Consider the following 19,724-nt stretch of genomic DNA (forward strand, 5'->3'; position numbering starts at 1 on the left):
GAAAAGAATCAATATGTTCCCTCTCCGCTCCCTTTCAATGACCTCACTAAGCCCCACTCTGATTTTATTACAAAATAAACTCTTTTGAGGCTGGAGGTGACTTAGCAATGAAAAGCACTGACTGCTCTCTCTGCAGACGTGAATTAGAATCAAGCACCCACACAGTGGCTCACAGCTACTTGTAACCCCAGTTTCAAAGGCTCTGACTCCATCTTCTTGCTTCTGTGGGAGCTGTATGAATGTGGGCACAGACATACATGTAGCCAAAGTACCAAACACACACGATAAAGATATGGGGTTTTGCGGTTGTGTTTGAGCCTTATATGTTCTGTTGACTATGTAGACCAGGCTAGCCTAGAACTCACGGAGGTCTCCCTGACTCTTCCTTCCAAGTGCTGGGATTAAAGGTGTGCATTAGCACACCCGGCCCGTAGGCCTATGGTTTCTTAAAATTCAATAAAAACAAGGTTTGGATTCCATTTATCTTTTTCCACTCCCTTCCTCAGGTACACAAACTGTCACTCTCAAAATTAACTAAATGAAAGTGTTCCTTAAACTAAACCCTCATAATTGCATACATTAATTTTTCATAAACTGATTAATTTTAAAGAAATAATTTTAAAACATTTAAAAGAAATTAAGCCCAGACTTCTTCTGGGCAGTTTTAAGAGGCCCACCTTTTGTTGGAATTCTTCCTCAGGTTTTATAGTAAAAATCAAAGTAGCTTCAAGCAAATGAAGGGTGAAATAAAGACCTGTATGGCCCAGAGGCCATGTTTGTGGCTTGCTGCTCTGAAAGCGTGGGTTTTGTTCATTTTTTTAAATGGAGATAGTCATCTCTTTCAGGTTAAGAAACCACAATTACCCCCACTAAAACAAAATAAAGGATCAAATGAAAGTAATTAAGACCTTATTAAAGAAATTTTAATAAACCAATTAGTGCTCATGAATATGATAATCTCTAGGGGAAAAAAAGCCACCATTTGCCTGAAATAAAAATAAAGTATCTCTTAAATATATTTAGTATACATCATTAGTTATTTAAATTTCTTCTCAACTAAATCAGCTGTCAATTCTATTTGGAACAGCAATAACTTTGTACGGATAAAGGGATGCTGCTGGATGATTAATTAATGGAACATTCCACAAAAAACAATTTTATTACAGCTTACTATCAGAAATAAGTTACCATGCCTCTGTCATGTAAATTAAAGTATCCCAGTTACCAATTACTATGTTTTTTTAGTTAGCTTCTCATGGATGTAGATTGTTCTACAATTTTTTCATGTGTTACAATTTGGTATCGCTCTGGATAATATAGAATTATTGGTAAGTTACGGTGATGAAATTACCCAGATCAGCTGCAAGAGGTGAAACTCCCAGTGCTAAACTGATTACTGTTTTTCAGAGGTATAAATATTTCTCTGCCAGCTACAGGTAGAACGTCTGTAGATTCAGGGCATATAATGTCATTGAAATAGTGTTTTCCCGTTTGCACCTGGATTTTTATTACTTGCCTTGCATCTCCTATTTTAGTCCTTCAGTTCATTGCCTCCTCTTGCTAGCACTGTGATGCTTTGGAGGTGCTCGATGCTCAGCGCCCCTGGCATCCTGCGGGGTCATATCCTATGCTCTGCTTTCTGCAGTAACTACCGGCCAGCGCCTCTTGGGTGCTAGAGCACATTCTGTGTGCTACAGGCGGAATGCTGAGTGTGTTCTGCACTTTTCCAACACAGGTGCCTCCTATCCTCTCGTGGGGGGAAAGACAGCAAGGACAGATGGTCAACTGAGGTGCAACTAGAGGGGTGTGTAGAAATCCAAAGTGAGGTGAGCCCATTGGACAAAGGGAGGGGACATGAAAAGGATGGAGAGATACAGCAGGGTGTGAAGAAAAGGGGGTATAACAGACAAAACCCCAGAGTTTGAGAGCAAGAAACAGCAAACATATCTCACACGGTGTCCAAGGGTCAGGGATCCAGGAGCAGCCCCATTCTGTAGCCCTGACTCTGCTCCTTTGCATGACTCAAGTCTCTGAAGACTCAGGTTGAAGTGGAGGACCTGCTTACAAAGTGGTGTGGTCACGTGAGCTTGTTCAATGCGGGCCTTCCTCCCCACCCCAGTGACCTGTTTGTGGGCTGCCTGTGGTCCTGGGGCATGAGAGCAGGCTGCACTGCCAGGAGATGCCCCAGAGGGAAATATATTACATCCGGGTGTGGGCTCTCAGTCTGCCATTCTGCTCTGTTGGCCACAAGAAGTCATTGAGTCCCCTTCTCTCTCCTGTGTTCAGACTTTGGCTGCGTAGCTTTGTAGGGAATATCAAACAATCTCCGTCACAGCCTAAACCACCGCAGAAGAAAAGAGGAAAGGAAAGACTAGAGAATTTGAGAAAAATCCAATTCTCATTTACTCAGAGAGGAGGAAACAGAACTTTCTAGTTTCCTACATGAATTTCTAATCTTTCCCTCCAGTGAATTCTCTCTTCTCTCTCTCTCTCTCTCTCTCTCTCTCTCTCTCTCTCTCTCTCTCTCTCTCCCTCCCTCCCTCCCCCCCTCCTTCCCTCCCTTTTTCCCTCCCTCCCTCATGTGTTTTTGTCAGCACAACCGTGGACCCAACTCTTGCCTAATTCCAGCCTTTCTCAATATATCAACCATTGCATCAGCTGTCTCCAGAAAGTAGTGATTCATCCTCCAAGCTTCTCCCTGTGTTCAGATAATTGACCCAAACTCGAATTTTGAGAGCACCCTCTCAAATAGTTGGCTGGGTTCCTTCCAGAGGAGTTGTGCTGTTGTACCCATTTTTCCAACTCTTCAACTCATACCAGAGTTGTCCTCGGTGGAGTCATGGTCCTCCCTTCAGGAGAGGTACTGTAGGTCTCAGATACTCATGAAGTTAGGTGGAAGACTTACAGATGCAGACCACGGGCTTTCATAAGTTTGCCGGACTGGGGCACACCCAATAGAGTCAAGTGGAAAGTTCGATTGATTAGGAGCTAAGAGACCACCACACACTGAGGTCTGAACTAGCTTAAACTAAGAAATTAACAAGAAAAATGAGGGAGACAAAACAGATGAAGACATCTTCTCTTTCATCTTCTCGCCTCTTGTAAAAGATTAGTCCTTGTGTTTTCCCTTGATTTTTTTTTACCTCTTCTTCCCAACTCTTTTTTCAATCCTTAAAATAACAAAAAATATTTAGTATTTATTATTATCAGCACAGAATGGCTTATATGTAAAAAAATGTACATTTTACTATTTAGTTACGTTTTGTTGTGAGACGTCGCCCACATTTGAAAACACTCCCTTTCAGACTTGAGTTTGTGTTAATATTTTCAATCAGGAGCTGGTAATGAAAGTGTTCATTACCATCTGTCACCGGTGTTTACATACAGTGCACGCCAGTGCTTTCACATGCCTTTCTGAAAAGGCACCCTCAATACTGAGATGAAATATAATTTATTTTTAATGTTCTTCTTTAAACTGAAAGATCTATTGTTTTGCTATGAAATGACACAATGACACTGCCAATGATTGCTGGTGTGCATTTTGATTATTTCAGTGATCAGAATTTAATAAAAGATTTCATCATGGATGAATGAACAGGTTTATCTTATTTTTCAAAATGATATAATATGTTAATTTGTCTAGCATCACAAATCAGCCCTACTGAAAATATATTTTCTATACCAACCATTTACCACTGATTGTTTTGTGTACTCCATGTGAGAAGAGTAATGAGAACAAGAGTCATACACAGAGCACACGGATAATCATTGATGGATAAAAGAAAGGGGTGGTTAGACTCCTTTTTGGAAAAGACAGAATGACAAGTTGTTTGTGTACAAAAGCAGAGATAAATATGCCAATGGGCAGCGAAGTCTAAATCCAACTGTGTTTGTAGAAACCGGTAAACCCGACAGCTGAAAGTTTATCTTGTACGTCGTTTTTATAGCGCTGTGTAGTCACTTATTTCATTAACCATCAGATTTGTGTGATCAGTGGCTCTGTTTGGTAGAGCATGTGGAATGCGAGAATTAATCAAAATGTTAATAACAGTGTTCTGACCCAATAGATGAGATATTTCATCTGGTTGAAATGCTGCATGTCCCTTAAACAAGTAACCTGAAGGTCGTTGTGTGAAGAACAAGGCAGACTTTCCTCTGCATCCCAGTAGGAGTTACTCCAGCTTAAGCACAGACATTTCCTTCTATGCCGAGTATTCAGAACAAAACTAAAATAGGACAGTTATTTTAAAAGCATTTTTAAACAGCACCATAGCACAGAGACAATGCTGGTGACCTCATCTAGATTTAGGTTTGTTTTAGTTAATTCATGTTGTAAAACCCAAACCCTTCTGTGTGGTCAAACATTGTTGCTTTTGTTCCGTCTCCATTCATTCCTGTTAACACTCAGTTTCCCACTGTCTGATGCTCCCTCTTTAAAAATATTTTTAAAGATTTAAAAATATTTTAAGATCATAATATAATCATTTCTCCTTTCCTCCCTCCAACCCCTCCCATGCACCAACTGGCCCTCTTCTCTTTCTAATTCATGACTTCTTTGTCTTTAACTGTTGAGGGCAGGCTCTAAGACTCTAAGAGCTTAACCCGCCCTGTCTTTTATGTTTATGGGGTGTGTGTGTGTGTGTGTGTGTGTGTGTGTGTGTGTGAGAGAGAGAGAGAGAGAGAGAGAGAGAGAGAGAGAGAGAGAGAGAGAGGAGAACAGCTTGTTGCAGGAATTTGGGGTCTAGTAATTGAACTCAGATCATCAACCTCAGCAGCAAGCATCGTTACCTACTAAGCCATCTTGCTGGCCTAGTGCATACTGTTTATTTACCCCTTCCTGCCAATACTGTTACCTCCAGTAAGGAAACCTGGTTGAGATGAGAAAGAGTGGTACCATTCAGCGGCTTTCCTTGTATGTCTTCCAGGAGTCCTGTGGAACCTCTCCTCGTGTGATGCACTCAAGATGCCAATCATCCAGGATGCCCTGGCGGTGTTGACCAACGCGGTGATTATCCCCCACTCGGGCTGGGAAAACTCACCTCTTCAGGACGATCGGAAAATACAGCTGCATTCATCACAGGTGCTGCGCAATGCCACTGGGTGCCTAAGGTCAGTCCCTTCCCTGTCCTCCAGGGTCCTGGTGCAGGGACTTCTTTCTGTAACCTTGGTGACTGTTTCCTGGGGACCAGACTGTTCTGCCGAGACAGATGCTGGCATGGCAAACAGAAAGCTAAACAAAATCATTTGAAGAGGAGGTTTCCACAACTCTAGACCCACAGAGTGTTCCGCTGAGTTAGCTTGCTGGCTTACATCTAGAAGAAATCAGAGTTCCATCTCAACCAAAACCAAGTCCCTTTCTTTCACTGTAAACAGTAGTTTATAGTGATTTGACATGACATTTTACATGTAAAACAACCAGGAAATTGTTTAGAGAGAATCTGTGACAAATGTATAGGGGTGTAATTAAATACCACCAGGAACTACTTTTATTCCAATTTTTCCCCCTTAATTCTGTGTATGCTTTTACAAGAGTCCTTAATTGCTTAGAAATAGCTTCTTAACAAGGCCCGTTTTACTTAATGTTTCTCAAATAATAAAAAATTATAAGCATTTGTAATCTTTTCTACTGTATTTAAACAAATGACCACACAGAAATCTCTGTCATCTTCTTAGCATCAGCTGTGAGCCTCGACTTACTTTTAGGAGAGGAGGTAGGCACCAAACAAGATAGACGTCCTTCTAAAGTCAGCCTGTGCTCCTAGGGAAGGTTTATGGTAAAGTTGGAAATTCCTACCAGATGGGGTTAATTATGGGCTAGGAGCCAAAGGGCTTGGTGAACATGCCTAAACAAATAATCTGCATTTCAAAGCTAAAATGTTGAGAATGGCTTCAGCTGGGCTGCCACACAACAGTTGGTCTGGTTCTAGCTGCGTCTGCTAGGACAGAACAAGAGTACGGCAGTGAGGATTAATACTAACCATCTTCTGACTTCCTGTGAATGCTGTAACAAAAAGCCCTGAGTCTATTATTCATAGTCCTTATATACCCCAATCAAAAGGGGAGGGCGCCTGACTCCCATGATACAAAGAACAAGCATGCATAATTACCTCCTTATATCTCAAAACACCCAGTAACCACGCCTTAAGTCAAACATCCTGTTGTCTGGATTTTGAGGAGCAAAGCATCTAGTAGCCACACCTTTGGCTGGGCGTTCTGTTGTTCATCCTTGAGGACCAAGAACAGGTCACGATGGAAGGGATTCAAAACTGGGGGCCCCCACCACCCCTCCACCCTGACCCACAGAAGCTGCATTCACAGAGTACTCCACAGAGAAGAGCCCCTGGCCTCCGCCGTCCTGAAGAGGAATGAATTGTCTCCTGTGGGCGCAGCAAAAGTTAAGCACAGATGATTTGTAAAATGAAGACGCAGAGCCCTCAGTCCTTTCCATTTAAAAGTCATTTTGGGTAGGAAATGGAATTTTTCTCGGGCAGATCCATCTATTTGCTCCTGAAATGCTTATTTATCACTGATAAAAATAAGATAGAAATGGGGGCAGGGAGACCTTTTAAATTTTGTGGAAGGAATGAGTTGATAAGACATGCCAGTCGCTGGATGGTGGGATGGGATGGAGGGCCCTAGAGCCATGAGTCATCACGATGCAGGGCAGGGTAGAACTGAACTCTCCTCACTGCCTCCACCCTGTCTACCTTCCTCGTCCCCTATACAGCCACCCCCATCCACGCTCATTTCTTCCTATTCTGTAATGCCATCTTCTGTTCCAATTCTGCTATGTCCAAACTTTACTTTTAATCAGAAACCATATTTAAAATATTCTCTAAAACAAATGTGACAAGTATTCTCTTAGTCTTTCTCTTCCTCCTTTCATGATTCAGACCTCCTCTGGAGGAATGACGTCATGACCTCCTCTGGAGGAATGACGTCATGACCTCCTCTGGAGGAATGACTTCATGCAGACCAGGTCAGACCTAGGAATAGATTCGGGTTTGCGCTGACGATTGTTTTGCTGAGCACAGTGTAATCACAGTGTCTCGTAACCTTTGGCCATTGTAATGATCACCTTCATCTGGAAACATGTATTAACAGACTGCATGAGGCCAGATCCAATCAGTCTGTGAGCAAGTCCTTGCTGGCTGAGGTCACTGTGGTGGCAGAAATAAACATTCCTCCAAAATCTTGGTCCATCTCTAACTGTGGAAAGCGACCTTTCTTGGAAATAGTGTCTTTGGAGAACTCAAGAGTTGGATTAGGGTGGATGTACGTGTAATAGCACCCTTTTAAGGAGAGATGTATGGAGGGAAAGGCTTTGGAAACAGACAGGAACACTGGGGATGCCTAAAAGCGACCATAGGAAAGGCTCCCTAGAGCCTTCATGTGAGCATGGCCATGCTGGCATCTGGATTTTGGATTTCTAACACTAGGAGGATGCATTTCTGTTGTTTTAAACCATGAGTTTTTTTGAGATTCTACTCTGGCAGACCCAGAAAAGAAATGCATATTCCATAGTTGGAAACAGAGGGGCCTGCAGAGCCAGGGGGCACCCGAGGACACAGGATAGGGAAGAAAATACGTAAACCATTGTTCCCAAATGATCCTCACAAACTGGGACAGAATGACCAAAGGGGGACGTGATTTTGTCTGTGTGTAAAACCAATTGCCTCTATAGGTAAGGAATAGAGGCATTACCTATGCAGGGGTGAGGTCTGCATGTCTGGATGTGATTGCCTCAGACTAAGAAGGTTTGCCTCCAACCCCCTTACCAGACATGCATGAAGGAAGAGACTTCCTAGCTGAGTGTGTGATTTCTGTGTGCCCTGCTGTTGCCGAGGAGACTTTCTTCACTGCCTCTCCTGATGCTCTCAGGGCAGAACTTGGATTTGCAGAAGGCTCTGTGCAGCCAGAAGTCCTTCCAGGTTCCTATACAGGCAACCTCCTAGGTTCCCACAGTGCACTCTAGCAGCAGTGGGCAGAATGAATGCTTCCTGAACCTTCTGAGAAAGATGGCTGTGTTTCCCATTTAACACGTGTAAATCAATACTATAAAGATCCTTGGCATGGCCATAATCATCAGTTCGGAATGAGCTGTAGGTGAAGGCTTGATAAGCGGCCCTTTTTCCCTCCCTTTTAATCCAGCCACTAACTCAGTAAGACAACTCGGGGCACTTAGGACTTCATCGGCAGGGGGAATGTGTGCAGAAGGCTGGCTTTGTCAGCTTCCGCAGCTCCTTTGCCCATGCCACCAAGCCATTTCTTTATTTTTATTATTCTCTTCCCACTTCGGCATCTTGTCCTGAAGGACAACAATATACAACCCTAATTTTTCTCATCTATCTTGTGTACACGGAATGTTATTAAGCCTGTCGCTGTGCCTGTGCTTATGAGTATAATTAAACTCAGGTCCTCAATTAGTCATTTTAACCCATCTAATGGATGAGCGCTTGGTCCCACAGTGCCACTAATTCTAGAGTGACCTTGAGAAAACTCATCACAAAGTAATGCTTATGATAATCACACCATGGCTGGAAGGCTCCGAGGACATTATTTTATTTGGTTTACTCTTGCATTAGCCACAGGTAAGAAGAGGAAAAATGACTGTTTTTATGTTAAGATCATGCCAATATTATCCACCTATTCAGATGAATGTTCTTTTTAATATTTTATTTAATATCCATATATGCATATAATGTGCTTGGATCAAATCCAGCCCCCATTTTTTCCCTCTCCTCTCTCTTTTGTCTCCCTCACCCCTTTGACCTCCCAACTCCATATACTTTCTTTTTTTCATATACTCTCTTTTAAAGCTACATCAGTTTAGTGCTGTCTGTATTCATACAGATTGGGACCATCTACTTGAGTATGGAGAGCCTCTCAAGGCCCACCTCCCTCAAGCATGCTGCACTCATCTGTGGATGTGAAGACAAGAACTCACAGTGTAGTTTATTCTGTGTCCACTTAACAAAATAATAATACAATGTTCTCCCCTAGTCCTGTGACCTAGTTTATTGGGCCTAGTCAATGGTTCCCATGGATCCATCTTATAAAGTGATCTTGAAATCCAATCAGAAAGTTATTATTGGCGGCTCCCATAGCCATAATCAGCTTCTCCTATAACAGTTGTGCCACAGTTGCACCAGTGATTAATGTGTCAGCAGGCTGGCTTTTACTATAACGCAGGGTTCACAGCTAGCTACTGCTGTTGAACTACCTAGCTCCCCTAGTGGCCCTCAAAGAGCCTTCCAGTACTACAAGAGATGGCCAGCAGGTCTGAACCTTCAGAGTTTGCAATTGTTGGATGTTGAACTCTGGGGTGGTTTTCCCATCTGGACAAGGATATGAGCGTGTGCCAACTACATAAAGCACACTTTACCTGGTGCTTGGAGTGGAAGGGGGCTTTTTCTCTGAGTTTAGAGGTGCTGCATGTAGCTTGTCCTAACCCCCTTCTTTTTCATACCTAGACCTCAAGCAGCAGCATCTCCTTACTGTTGAGAGGGTCTAGTGTAGATATGACAGAGCTTCCCTGAGACATGCCTCGGCTCTAGAGAGTCTGGGAGCTCAGTAGACTAAGCAGTTGCTGCCTTATCTAGCAGCGCATTGGAAACAGGGCTGTGTGCCCCGTCACTAGTAGCCCAGTTCCCTTAGCACAGTCAACAGAAGGTAGAAAATATTTATACTTGCTCAGCTGCTGGATCAAAGTATCATGGACTGTGTGACCCGAGTCCCGGGATCTGTGTCCTCACAGCTGTGCACCTGGAAATCAGATATCCAAGTGCCCAGTGGATGTGTTCCTCGAAGGACTCTCTCCTGGACTGGCAGACTTCTGCCAGCCACTGGATCTTCCTGTGGTCTTCTCTCAGGGATCTGGACCCAAGTGTTCTTTTCTTTTAAGGACACCATTCAGACGTGGCTAAGACCAAAATCTTAATGCTAAGCATATTGCCTCATTTTAAAGTCCCTGCCTTTAAATACTGTTGCATCCTGCAGAGGAGAGAGCTCTAAGTGAAGACTTCGCTTTGAATTTCAGAGTGATACACCTCAGGCTATGGTAATGCTATGACAGCTGGATTTCTCTGTTTGGTCCCATTTTAGAAAATACTGTGGGTTGTTTTTTTTTTCTTTAAAAATGAGCACACAAAGATGGGGTTAGTAATGGCATGTCCAATACATGATTCTTTCTTTGTTTCTCCTTTCTCCCTCTAGGGCCCTCTTCTCCCTCCTGCCCACCACCTGCTAGTCCCCTTTTCTCCCACCAGAAGTTCCCATTCCACATGTCATGTGTATTCTCTTACCATGTTTTCTTTTCTCTCTTCCTATTCTGTCTTGGTCTCCTTTCTGCTTCCATGCCCTGTGGCCATACTATAAGCACATATGTATATGTGCCTATATAAAAAATTAAAATCTAGGATATACATATGAGAAAAACATGTTTGTTTGTCTTTCTAGGTCTGGGATATGCAAATCTCATGGTTTCTTTTTTGCTTGTTTTTTTCAAGCTGAATATAATTGCACTGTATATATGTACAATATTATTTTTGTCCATCAATCTGTTGATTGATATCTAGGCTGGCTGTTTCCTGGGTATTGGTATCTCTGCACCTGGAAATGGTGTAACTAGATCCTATCATCCTAGTTTCAGGGTCTGAGAACCCACCACACAGATTTCTGCCATCTCAATTTGCATCCCACCAACGGTGACCAAGCCTTTCTCTTCCCTCGCATCCCCTCCAGCTTCATCGTGGTTTGTTTTCTTGGCTTTATCCATTTTTACTGGGATAAGATAGACTCTGAAAGGGGTTTTAATCTGCATTATTCTAGTGACTAAAAATAACTAGATTCTTTTTAAAAAGATTGATTGATTGGTCACTTGTCTATCTAATTTAATAAGAACTGTCTGCTTAATTAATACATTGGCCCATTTATTAGTTGGTAGTGCAGTTTTCATTTGGGGGGTGTTTGATTTTGGAAGTTCTTTATATATTCTATGTTAGCTCCGTGTCAGAAGTACAGCTAGCCAAGATTTTCTCCCACCATGTAGCCTGTCTGCTCACCCTGCTGATCAGACACCTCATCTCACCCTCACTGTGAAGAAGCATTTTGGTTTCATGTAACGTAAATGAGAGTCTAGTCAGTTCTGGGAGTAATATCTTGTACTATTAGAGTCCTTGACAGAAGTTCATGCCTTTGCCTAAATCTTGAAGTATATTTTCTGTTTTCCTTGAGCAGTTTTAGCACTTTAGGTTGTAGATTAAAGTCTGTGATACAAAACTTTATTGAGTGTGTGTGTGTGTGTGTGTGTGTGTGTGTGTGTGTGTGTGTGTAGAGTGAGATCTGATTTCATTCCTTGGCAGGTATATATCAAGTGCTGCCAACTCCATTGGTTGAAAAGTCTGTGTTTTTCAGATGTAGTCTTTTTACACACCCATATTAAAATGATATGGTTGTAGCTGTGTGGGCTTATTTCTGGATATTCTACTTTATTTTATTTCTAAATGTCTTTTTGTGCTACTATCATCCTGTGTTTGACACTTTGGCTCTGTATTATAATTTGAAGCCTGTAACATGAGGGGCCGGCTTGTTGGGGTTTCTGTCCCATCGGGTACCCCACAGCCAGCAAGCCCCAAAGAAAATTACACACAGGACTCCATAAGATTATAAACTGATTGGCCCATTAGCTCAGATTTCTTGTTAACTCTTATAGCTTATATTAACCCATTATTCTCATCTATGTTAGCCATAATGGCTCAGTACCATTTCCAGCGGGGGCAGCTTTCATGTTGCTTCTTCAGTGGTCTGCGCAGGAATGGCAGAGGAAGCTTCCTCCTCCCTAGCCTTCTCCTATTCTCATTGCCCCGCCTCTACTTCCTGTCTGGTTGACCCACCAATACTTCCTGCCTGGCCAATCAGCGTTTTATTAAAATACATGATTGACAGAATACAGACAATTCTCCCACACCATTTCCCTCTTTTTTTTATTTGTTTGTTTGTTTGTTTGTTTGTTTATTGTGTATACAGTATTCTGTCTGCATGTATGCCTGCAGGCCAGAAGAGGGCACCAGATCTCACTACAGATGGCTGTGAGCCACCATGTTGTTGCTGGGAATTGAACTCAGGACCTTTGGAAGAACAAGCAGTGCTCTTAACCACTGAGCCATGTCTCCAGCCCTTTTTTTTTAAACAAAGGAAAATACCCATAGTCCGTTTGTTGGGAATGTGGGCATAGTATTTCAGGCTACTTCCTGCTGGTTGGGAGCGCTGATGATCTTATGGGGACCTAAAGAAAATTTAGAGTTATAATCAAGTCCTGACTGGAGTATCCTGTGAGTCTTGATCATCTCAGGCAGCAGTCTTGAATCTGTTCTGGATGTAGAACTCAGACATCCAGGCCATCTGTTCCTACCAGAGATTTCTCGGGTGGTCTTCCTTGATGAAATCTGATTTTTCTTAGCTCAGAATGAATCCACAGCCTCTCATTTCCTGTGGAAACAAAAGCAAATCCTCTTCTCCAAAGTAGCATACCTTTTGACTTCAATTTTGAAGCCAAGGTATTTTCAAAATACCTATCTTGGATTGGTTCAGCAGCATTTATAAACAAAAGTCTTTTAGCAACTGTTGCTCCTTCCTCAGCATTCAAACAATTCAAAAAGAGCATAATAGTATACAGTATCAAGATTCTCTGTGTATTCTCCATATTTATGAGGCTTTATTTTAACTTCTATTTCTTTTATTTTTATTTTTAACTTTTGGCTTTTTGAGACAGGTTCTCTGTATATATCTTTGTCCTGGAATAACTCTGAAGACCAGGCTGTCCTTGAACTTACTAAGATCCCTCTGTCTCTGCCTCCCCAGTGCTGGGCTCAGCTACTATGTATGTATGCTACTACACCTTGAACTCACAGAGATCTGTCTGTCTCTGCCTCCCAGGCATTGGGATTAAAGGTGTGTCCTACCACACCTTGAAGTCACAGAGGTCAATCTGCTCTGCCCCTTGAAGTCATAGAGGTCATTTGGTCTGCTTCCTAAGTGTTGGGATTAAAGGTGTGTACTACCACACCCAACTACTCTCTTTCTCTCTTTCTTTCTTTTTTTTACTTTAAGAACTTAACTTTTAGCCTGCGTATATTTTTAACACATAGTAAACCATTTAGAGATTTTCTCATCTTTGAATCTTTCTTTACTGTGTCTCTCTCTCTTTTTCTGACCACATGAGTCTTTAAGGAGAGGATGAAAGCTGTGGCTTTGACGGCTAGATCCAGCCCATTCCTTAGCTTTCCAGCCTCATGGCTGAGGTACTGCCAGAGCCATTTTTATCATCACAACTCTACAGTGTTTCAAGGTCCCTGCCAGCAAGCAAACTGCAGCATTCTGCTCACAGACCACACTCAGTCGGACTGCCTGCCTGCAAGAGTCAGAGTTTGTCTTGGCAGGACGTCCCAGAAAGCTGGCATTTTAAAACAGTGCAGCTTTTTTCCTGCTATGGCTGAAAACTGAAAAGTATGCATTCAGCTTTTCATCAACACTGTTTAAGTGTTTCGTGGCAGGACCTCTTAAAAGAACTGCAGGGTTTTGCAGCTAAAGCTGAGTCAGGAAGGCTCTCTTAGATGAGAGCGTTGCTTGTCTCTAGCAAGCAGAGCAGACCTGAGAAATTGCTGCTACAAAGAAAACATGCTGTACTCTATTCTTTTCCAAGCTTTCTCAAGCTTTCTGTGGATTCAGTTATCCATGTGGGCGCCATCTGTAGCATGAGGGGGCCTGCTTGTGGGGGTTTCCGTCCTGCCCAGTACCCCACAGCTGGCAAGCCCCAATAAAAATCACACACAAGACTCCATAAGATTATAAACTGATTGGCCCATTAGGTCAGGCTTCTTATTAGTCCTTGTAACTTATATTAATCCATTATCATTATCTATGTTAGCCACACGACTCAGTACCTTTCTCAGTGTGACAGCTCACATGTTGCCTCTTCAGTGGTCTGGGCAAGAATGGCAGAGGAAGCTTCCTTCTCCCTAGCCTTCTCCTATTCTCATTGCCCCACCTCTACTTCCTGTCTGGTTGACCCGCCAATGTTTCCTGCCTGGTCAATCAGTGTTTTATTAAAATACATGATTGACAGAATACAGACAATTCTCCCACACCAGAAGCCATGTACTGCCTTAACTCCAGCATCATTCCTTTTATATGCAATTGCTTTGACTATGTGGAGTCTTTTCTGTTGTCATATGAATTTTATGATCATTCTGTCTAGGTATGAGAAGAATGTCAGAATTTTTTACTGAAGACAGCATTGAATCTGTACTCTCCTCTTGGAGGTCCAGCCGTTCGGTCACTATTAATTTGATTAGTCCATTAGCAAAGAAAGCCTTAGCATAACCACGTTTCTTTAATTTGTATTTCTGTCTATGTGTTCTCATTATATGCATCTTTTACATTTGTTGGTTTATTCCTAAATATTTTTAATCTAGTGTAAGTGATCTACTTTCCTAATTGCTTTCTTAGCAAGCTCACAGTTGTATGTAGAAAAAAATCAAATTTTGTCTATTGATTTTATATCTTTCAAAGTTGGTGAAAAGTGTTTATCTGAGCTATGTATTTTAGGGGAAGTCTGTGAGTTCTTTTAAGTATAAACTCATATTATCTACCAATAGGGATAACTTGCCTTTTTCCCCCACTTGTATTTGCTTTTCTTCTCGTATGTTTTTTCTGGCTGAGATTCGAGAATTATAATGTAAGAGCAATGAGACACCCGTGCTTGTTCTAGACTTAGAGGAAATCTTCTCAGATTCCTCCATTTACTATAGCATTGGTCATTTTCTCATGCACAGCTCTTTCCTATACAGATGTATTTTCCATCAGTTCCTATTTCTTTTAGGACTGCTATCACGAAGTCATGTTGAACACTTTCAGATGCTCTTTCTGAATCTGTTGAGAAGAGATCATGTGATTTCTTTCCTTAAGTCTGTTTATATCATGTGCTCTATTTATTGATTTACATATGTTCAAGGAAATCTTATAAATTTGCATCATCAAATTAATTGGTCTATACTGTTCTTTTCTGTTGGGTTTTTATCTGGTTTTGGCATCAGGATAATTCTGGTTGTGTAAAGAGATTTTGGTAGTGTTCCTTCCCTTTATATTTTTCAAAACAGTTCGAGAAGTATTGATATTATGTCTTCCTTAAAAGTTTGGAAAACAAGCATCCCTCTGCTGGAGGTCGAGCCCTGGGAAGAGCTTAGTACTATTGTTCTGCTAAAGTAACACGCCCCCAAACTGCCTTCTACACATCCTTTAACTTTGCTTCTGGTGTTTTATTGGTTGATCTTTGAGACTCTAAGGAGGCATGGAAAGTGCATCCATCCACCCTTGTTTGCCCTTGTATGCTAAGGACACTGCTCCGGGCTGCCCGGCATATTTCCCATATTTCCCGTGATCCTTCAGAACTCACCCAGGCACTCACCTGAAAGGGTATGTTGTCGTCTTTGGTGAACATCTCACTTTGGCATCTCTTCCCAGCTCCTGTTTCCCTTCAGTCAGTTCCCTGTGAGTGCCTTATCCAGACTCCTGTCACATTTCAATAGCCCAGACCTTCTCTCTGGCTAGTGTGTCACCTGCCCAGGAGAGCATTTCACTGGCAACAATAGTGTAGCCAGTTGGCAGCAGCTTGGCTCCTTCTTTCTGGAGAAATTCCACCTCCACATCATTTTGTTTCCTTTAGGTCTTTCCCTTCTGTGGATAAAAGCTATTGTGTTTCCATCTTAACCTTCCTGAGGCATTGTTCGGATGCTTCCTATGTCCTGCCAACACACCCAGAATGCTGAAATGGTGGCAAATAACTTTCAATAGCTTCAAACCTTTGTATAGCAAAATCATGCTGACCAGCGTGAAGTATATTTGACTCATTATATAGTATAAACAAAACGTTTATTTTATGACCTAAGTAAAAATAGCTAATGTTAGCTTTTAGGTCCCATTTCCAAGTGGTAATGATCATAAACACAGACTGTAAAAATGTCCTGTATGGAGGCTTCCCTGCTCATTTCCTTCCCCGGGGAGATGAAGCTAAAGCTCGCACAGTGGTAGAGTGTGAAACAGGAATTCTCAGCTTACTCTACTTCTACCAGAAGTTAATATTCATAGAGTAACTTCTTCAAGCCAGTTAGTGAAAAAGAGAATCATAGTCTTGTATGACACCAGAACGAAGCTCCCCACTGCATGCAAGACAGAGACGAGTCCTTCTCAAATACACCTGTTTATTTGTGGCGAGATATATATGCTGGCTCAGTCCAGAGTCCTCTAAAAGCATCAAAAGGAAATTAGCAGTTCATGTAAGGTGTCTGTTCAGAGGCCACACCTCTGAGGAAAAATGGACAGAGGAACCAGGAGAGCCATCAAAGCATGATACAGGTTTCTCTCAAATAAGAAAAGGGAAAGGAGATGGGGAAAGGGGAAGGAAGTAATGAGGCAAAGAGGCGGCACTGGAATGTCAGGCTGACAGAACTCATCAAGCCACTGGAGAGGTCTTTAGCCCAGACATCCTTCACGGGAGCTGAGTCTCCTTTATCTGAGCTTGCCTCATGGATGCCGCTAAGATCTCAGTCAACTGGCTGCAGCATACGTGGGAAACGAAGCCTTCACCTGAAGGCAGACACAGGGATGCATTTCAGGGCACAGCAGCCAGGGCCTATCAGTCAGCGACACTCCTTCATCTGTAATCTAGCCAACGCTCATGGAGCCTCCACCAGCATTTTCACTCTCTGTGGACTAACTGCATAAAGGACCAGTGCAGAATCAGGAAGTTACCTGGTGAAATCCAGGCCAGAGGTGTGTGTTACATCAAGAGAAAGCCCAGTTCTCTCTGTGGATGTTCCTTTGGGCATCCTTCATGCTCCAGACCATGGACTGTGTGTTGTGGTCATGATGGTAGCAAATGGACAGTGTCCACAAATTAGCAGCAGACGTCCTTGCCTATCCATCCTGAGGTAGACAGATGTGTGGATTTTTTCAAATTAACATAAAACAAAGAAGTGTATCTCTTTTTTCTCTCTGTGTACTTGTGTATCTCTGTGTGTGTGTGTGTGTGTGTGTGTGTGTGTGTGTGTTTTCTTGTGTATTTGTGCACATGTATTGGCTATAAGTCAATGTTAGGTGTCTTCCTCAGTTTCTTGCTGCATTATTTTTTGAAACAGGGTCTAGCAGACTGGCTGGCCAACAAGCCCCATGAATCTTCATGTCTGTCTCCCTGTAGCTGTGGTTATAGACGCACACTGCCATTCTTGGGTTTTACATGGTTGCCATGTATATAGTTCTCTAGCTCAGGTCCTCAAGATGTTATGGAAAGGAGTTATTCTAATTATCCGTAGTTTATTCCAGCATTCATATTGCATAAACTGGTAATGAGGACCACTTCTTCCCAAACAAGATGTTGTTTCACTTAGTCAGAAAAGGTGAGCATATAATGATTTCACCTTAAAGATAAACGATTAGCATAAATATCCCATAATGCTATTTATTCCATCTTACAGGCAATAACTAAAGCTTAAAATGTTTCTTTTTAATTTGGTTGTAAATATTGGCTTCTTATACTCATTTTTCCTAGCTATACTTGAATCTAATCTCAGTACTTAGGAGTAGAGGCAGGAAGATGAATAGTTCAAATCCGGCCTAAACTCTGTTGCATTCCAGGCCACCCTGAGCTATAGACTGAGACCTTGTCTCAAAAGGTCAAATAAGCAAAAATCATTCTTCCTGTCAGCATATAAATACTCTGATATTTCCATTACATTTTTAAATGTGAAGAAATTGCTTCCTTAAAAAAAAAAGTCCGTGAAATGTAATTCATTCCCAATCAATATGTCAAAATATTAAATATTTTAGACTTTTTTATTGATTCTTTCTGGATTTCAATTCATGCATCCTGATCCCATTCATCTCCCCATCTCTTCATATCCACCCTCTGCCCTAGCAACCCCCACCCATAATACAATAAATTTAAAATGAAAGCTAAAAACAAAACAAAAACCTAGGGGGAAAGTCTCAGTGTGGCAGCTGTAGTGGGTACGACACCGTGAGTCACACCATACACCCTTGAGTCCACACAGCTTTACATGGAAGTGTCCTTTGGAATGTGTCCTTGGTGTGGTTCGAGGCCTCTGACCTCTGCTGTGCCCTCAATACTGGGCCCTCACTGGGGCTCCTCTTGGATGTCTTGTTACTGTCTTGTGTCATGAACATCCTGCGGCCTTGGATCTGTAGGTCCGGCCCCTTCACATGCTCCAGCAGCTAATCAATGAGGTGGATGCTGGGGTGGACCAACTCATAGCCCTGTTTCTGGGCCTGGGTATTAGCTGGATTGGGCAGCCTGCCAGTTCTCCCCCATTGATGCCACCAGGGCCAGCTCTCCAGCATTGCCCTGCAAGCTCACCCACTGCAGTAGGCAGCAAGGAGTGGGGCCAGTTCTCCTGCTCTCCTGCCCTCAGGGCAGGGAGTGTGGGTAAGCTGGCTCTGAAGACCTGAGACAGGGAGAGCTAGCCTCATGTCTGTCTGTCCCCTAGCTACTGCAGCTGGGAAGGCTGGTTCCAAAGACACACGAGTGGGAAGACTGACCTGCCCCTCACCAACTGCAGCACTTGGGAGAGCAGGCCTTGCACTTCACCTGGGCAGCACATTAGAGCTAACCCTGTGGATGGGGGGGCACACGATATCAGGTGATCCGGTGCCATGAACTGGGTGAGAGGTCTGGCCCCACCCTTCATCTACCATGTAGGGGGCGAGGGACTTAATATTTATTTTTATAAAACACTGTTTTATAAGAGAGAGTGTGTCCTTCAAAAATAAATGATATAGTTCATCCTTTAAATCATCACAATTTCTTGATATGATCTATGTGTATATAGTGTCTGTGTATATGATATACATATATATATATATATGAAATCATCCCAGATTGCTTTGCCAATACTGTGTAAAGAGCAGTTTCCTTGAAGATACAAAGAAGCAATTCTACTACCTGACAGTGCAGGATGAAAAAACTCAACTTTTTTAACTTATAGTTTACATCCTAAGCCTTTGCAATACCTTAACATGTCTGCTTGTATGCACTTCTCCTTTGCAAAGTGAGATTATTTTAAAATAGCTAGCAGCAAGCGTAGTTGGAACCAAAGCAACAAGGTGAGTATGGATCACACAAGAGCAGAGACCACCTGATGATGGTCCCCCCGCTTGCTTGTGTGAGTCCTCTTAGAAGAAGAGAAGCTTAACAAATGAGAGAACCCTCGAAAGCATTCCAGATGTGCTGAGTCAGAGGTCTCCCCTCCGACACCCTGGCTTGTGAGTTCGGAGCTGGATGCTTGAGCCAGAACTTCACTGTATGTTCACGCTGCCTTGTGAGTTCAGAGCTGGATGCTTGAGCCAGAACTTCACTGTATGTTCACGCTGCCTTATGAGTTCAGAGCTGGATGCTTGAAACAACGTTTCACCATGTTGCTTCATTCTGTCTGCCCCTCATACTCATTCCCTTGATTCCAGTTCATCCTTAGGCAACAAAAATACTCACAATTGATGCTGGTTCTTTTTACGGTAAGATTAAAATAAGAATACTTAAGGGTCAGGTGAACAAAGAAGTCAATACCTTTGCCTTCATGTTGTTGGACTCTGAGCTTTTCTGTCTGCGCCATGAATGTATTTCTCCATCTCTTGATCTGCTAAGTAAGAGAACA

The 19,724-nt window shown here is 42.5% G+C and overlaps 1 protein-coding gene across 4 annotated transcripts in view; it reads left to right on the plus strand.

Annotated features, from left to right (window-relative positions):
* Positions 1 to 19,724, plus strand: part of Ctnnd2 (catenin delta 2) — an 804,341-nt gene that overhangs the window by 638,586 nt on the left and 146,031 nt on the right. For all 4 annotated transcript variants that reach the window (XM_085676585.2, XM_087896972.1, XM_087896974.1 and 1 more), the window contains one exon: positions 4,926 to 5,109. In XM_085676585.2, the coding sequence (XP_085532711.2) occupies positions 4,926 to 5,109 (184 nt within the window). The remainder of the gene's footprint in view (positions 1 to 4,925; positions 5,110 to 19,724) is intronic.

This window comes from Myodes glareolus, chromosome 15 (genome assembly GCF_982192425.1).
Source record: "Myodes glareolus chromosome 15, mMyoGla1.1, whole genome shotgun sequence".
Taxonomy (NCBI): Eukaryota; Metazoa; Chordata; class Mammalia; order Rodentia; family Cricetidae; genus Myodes; species Myodes glareolus.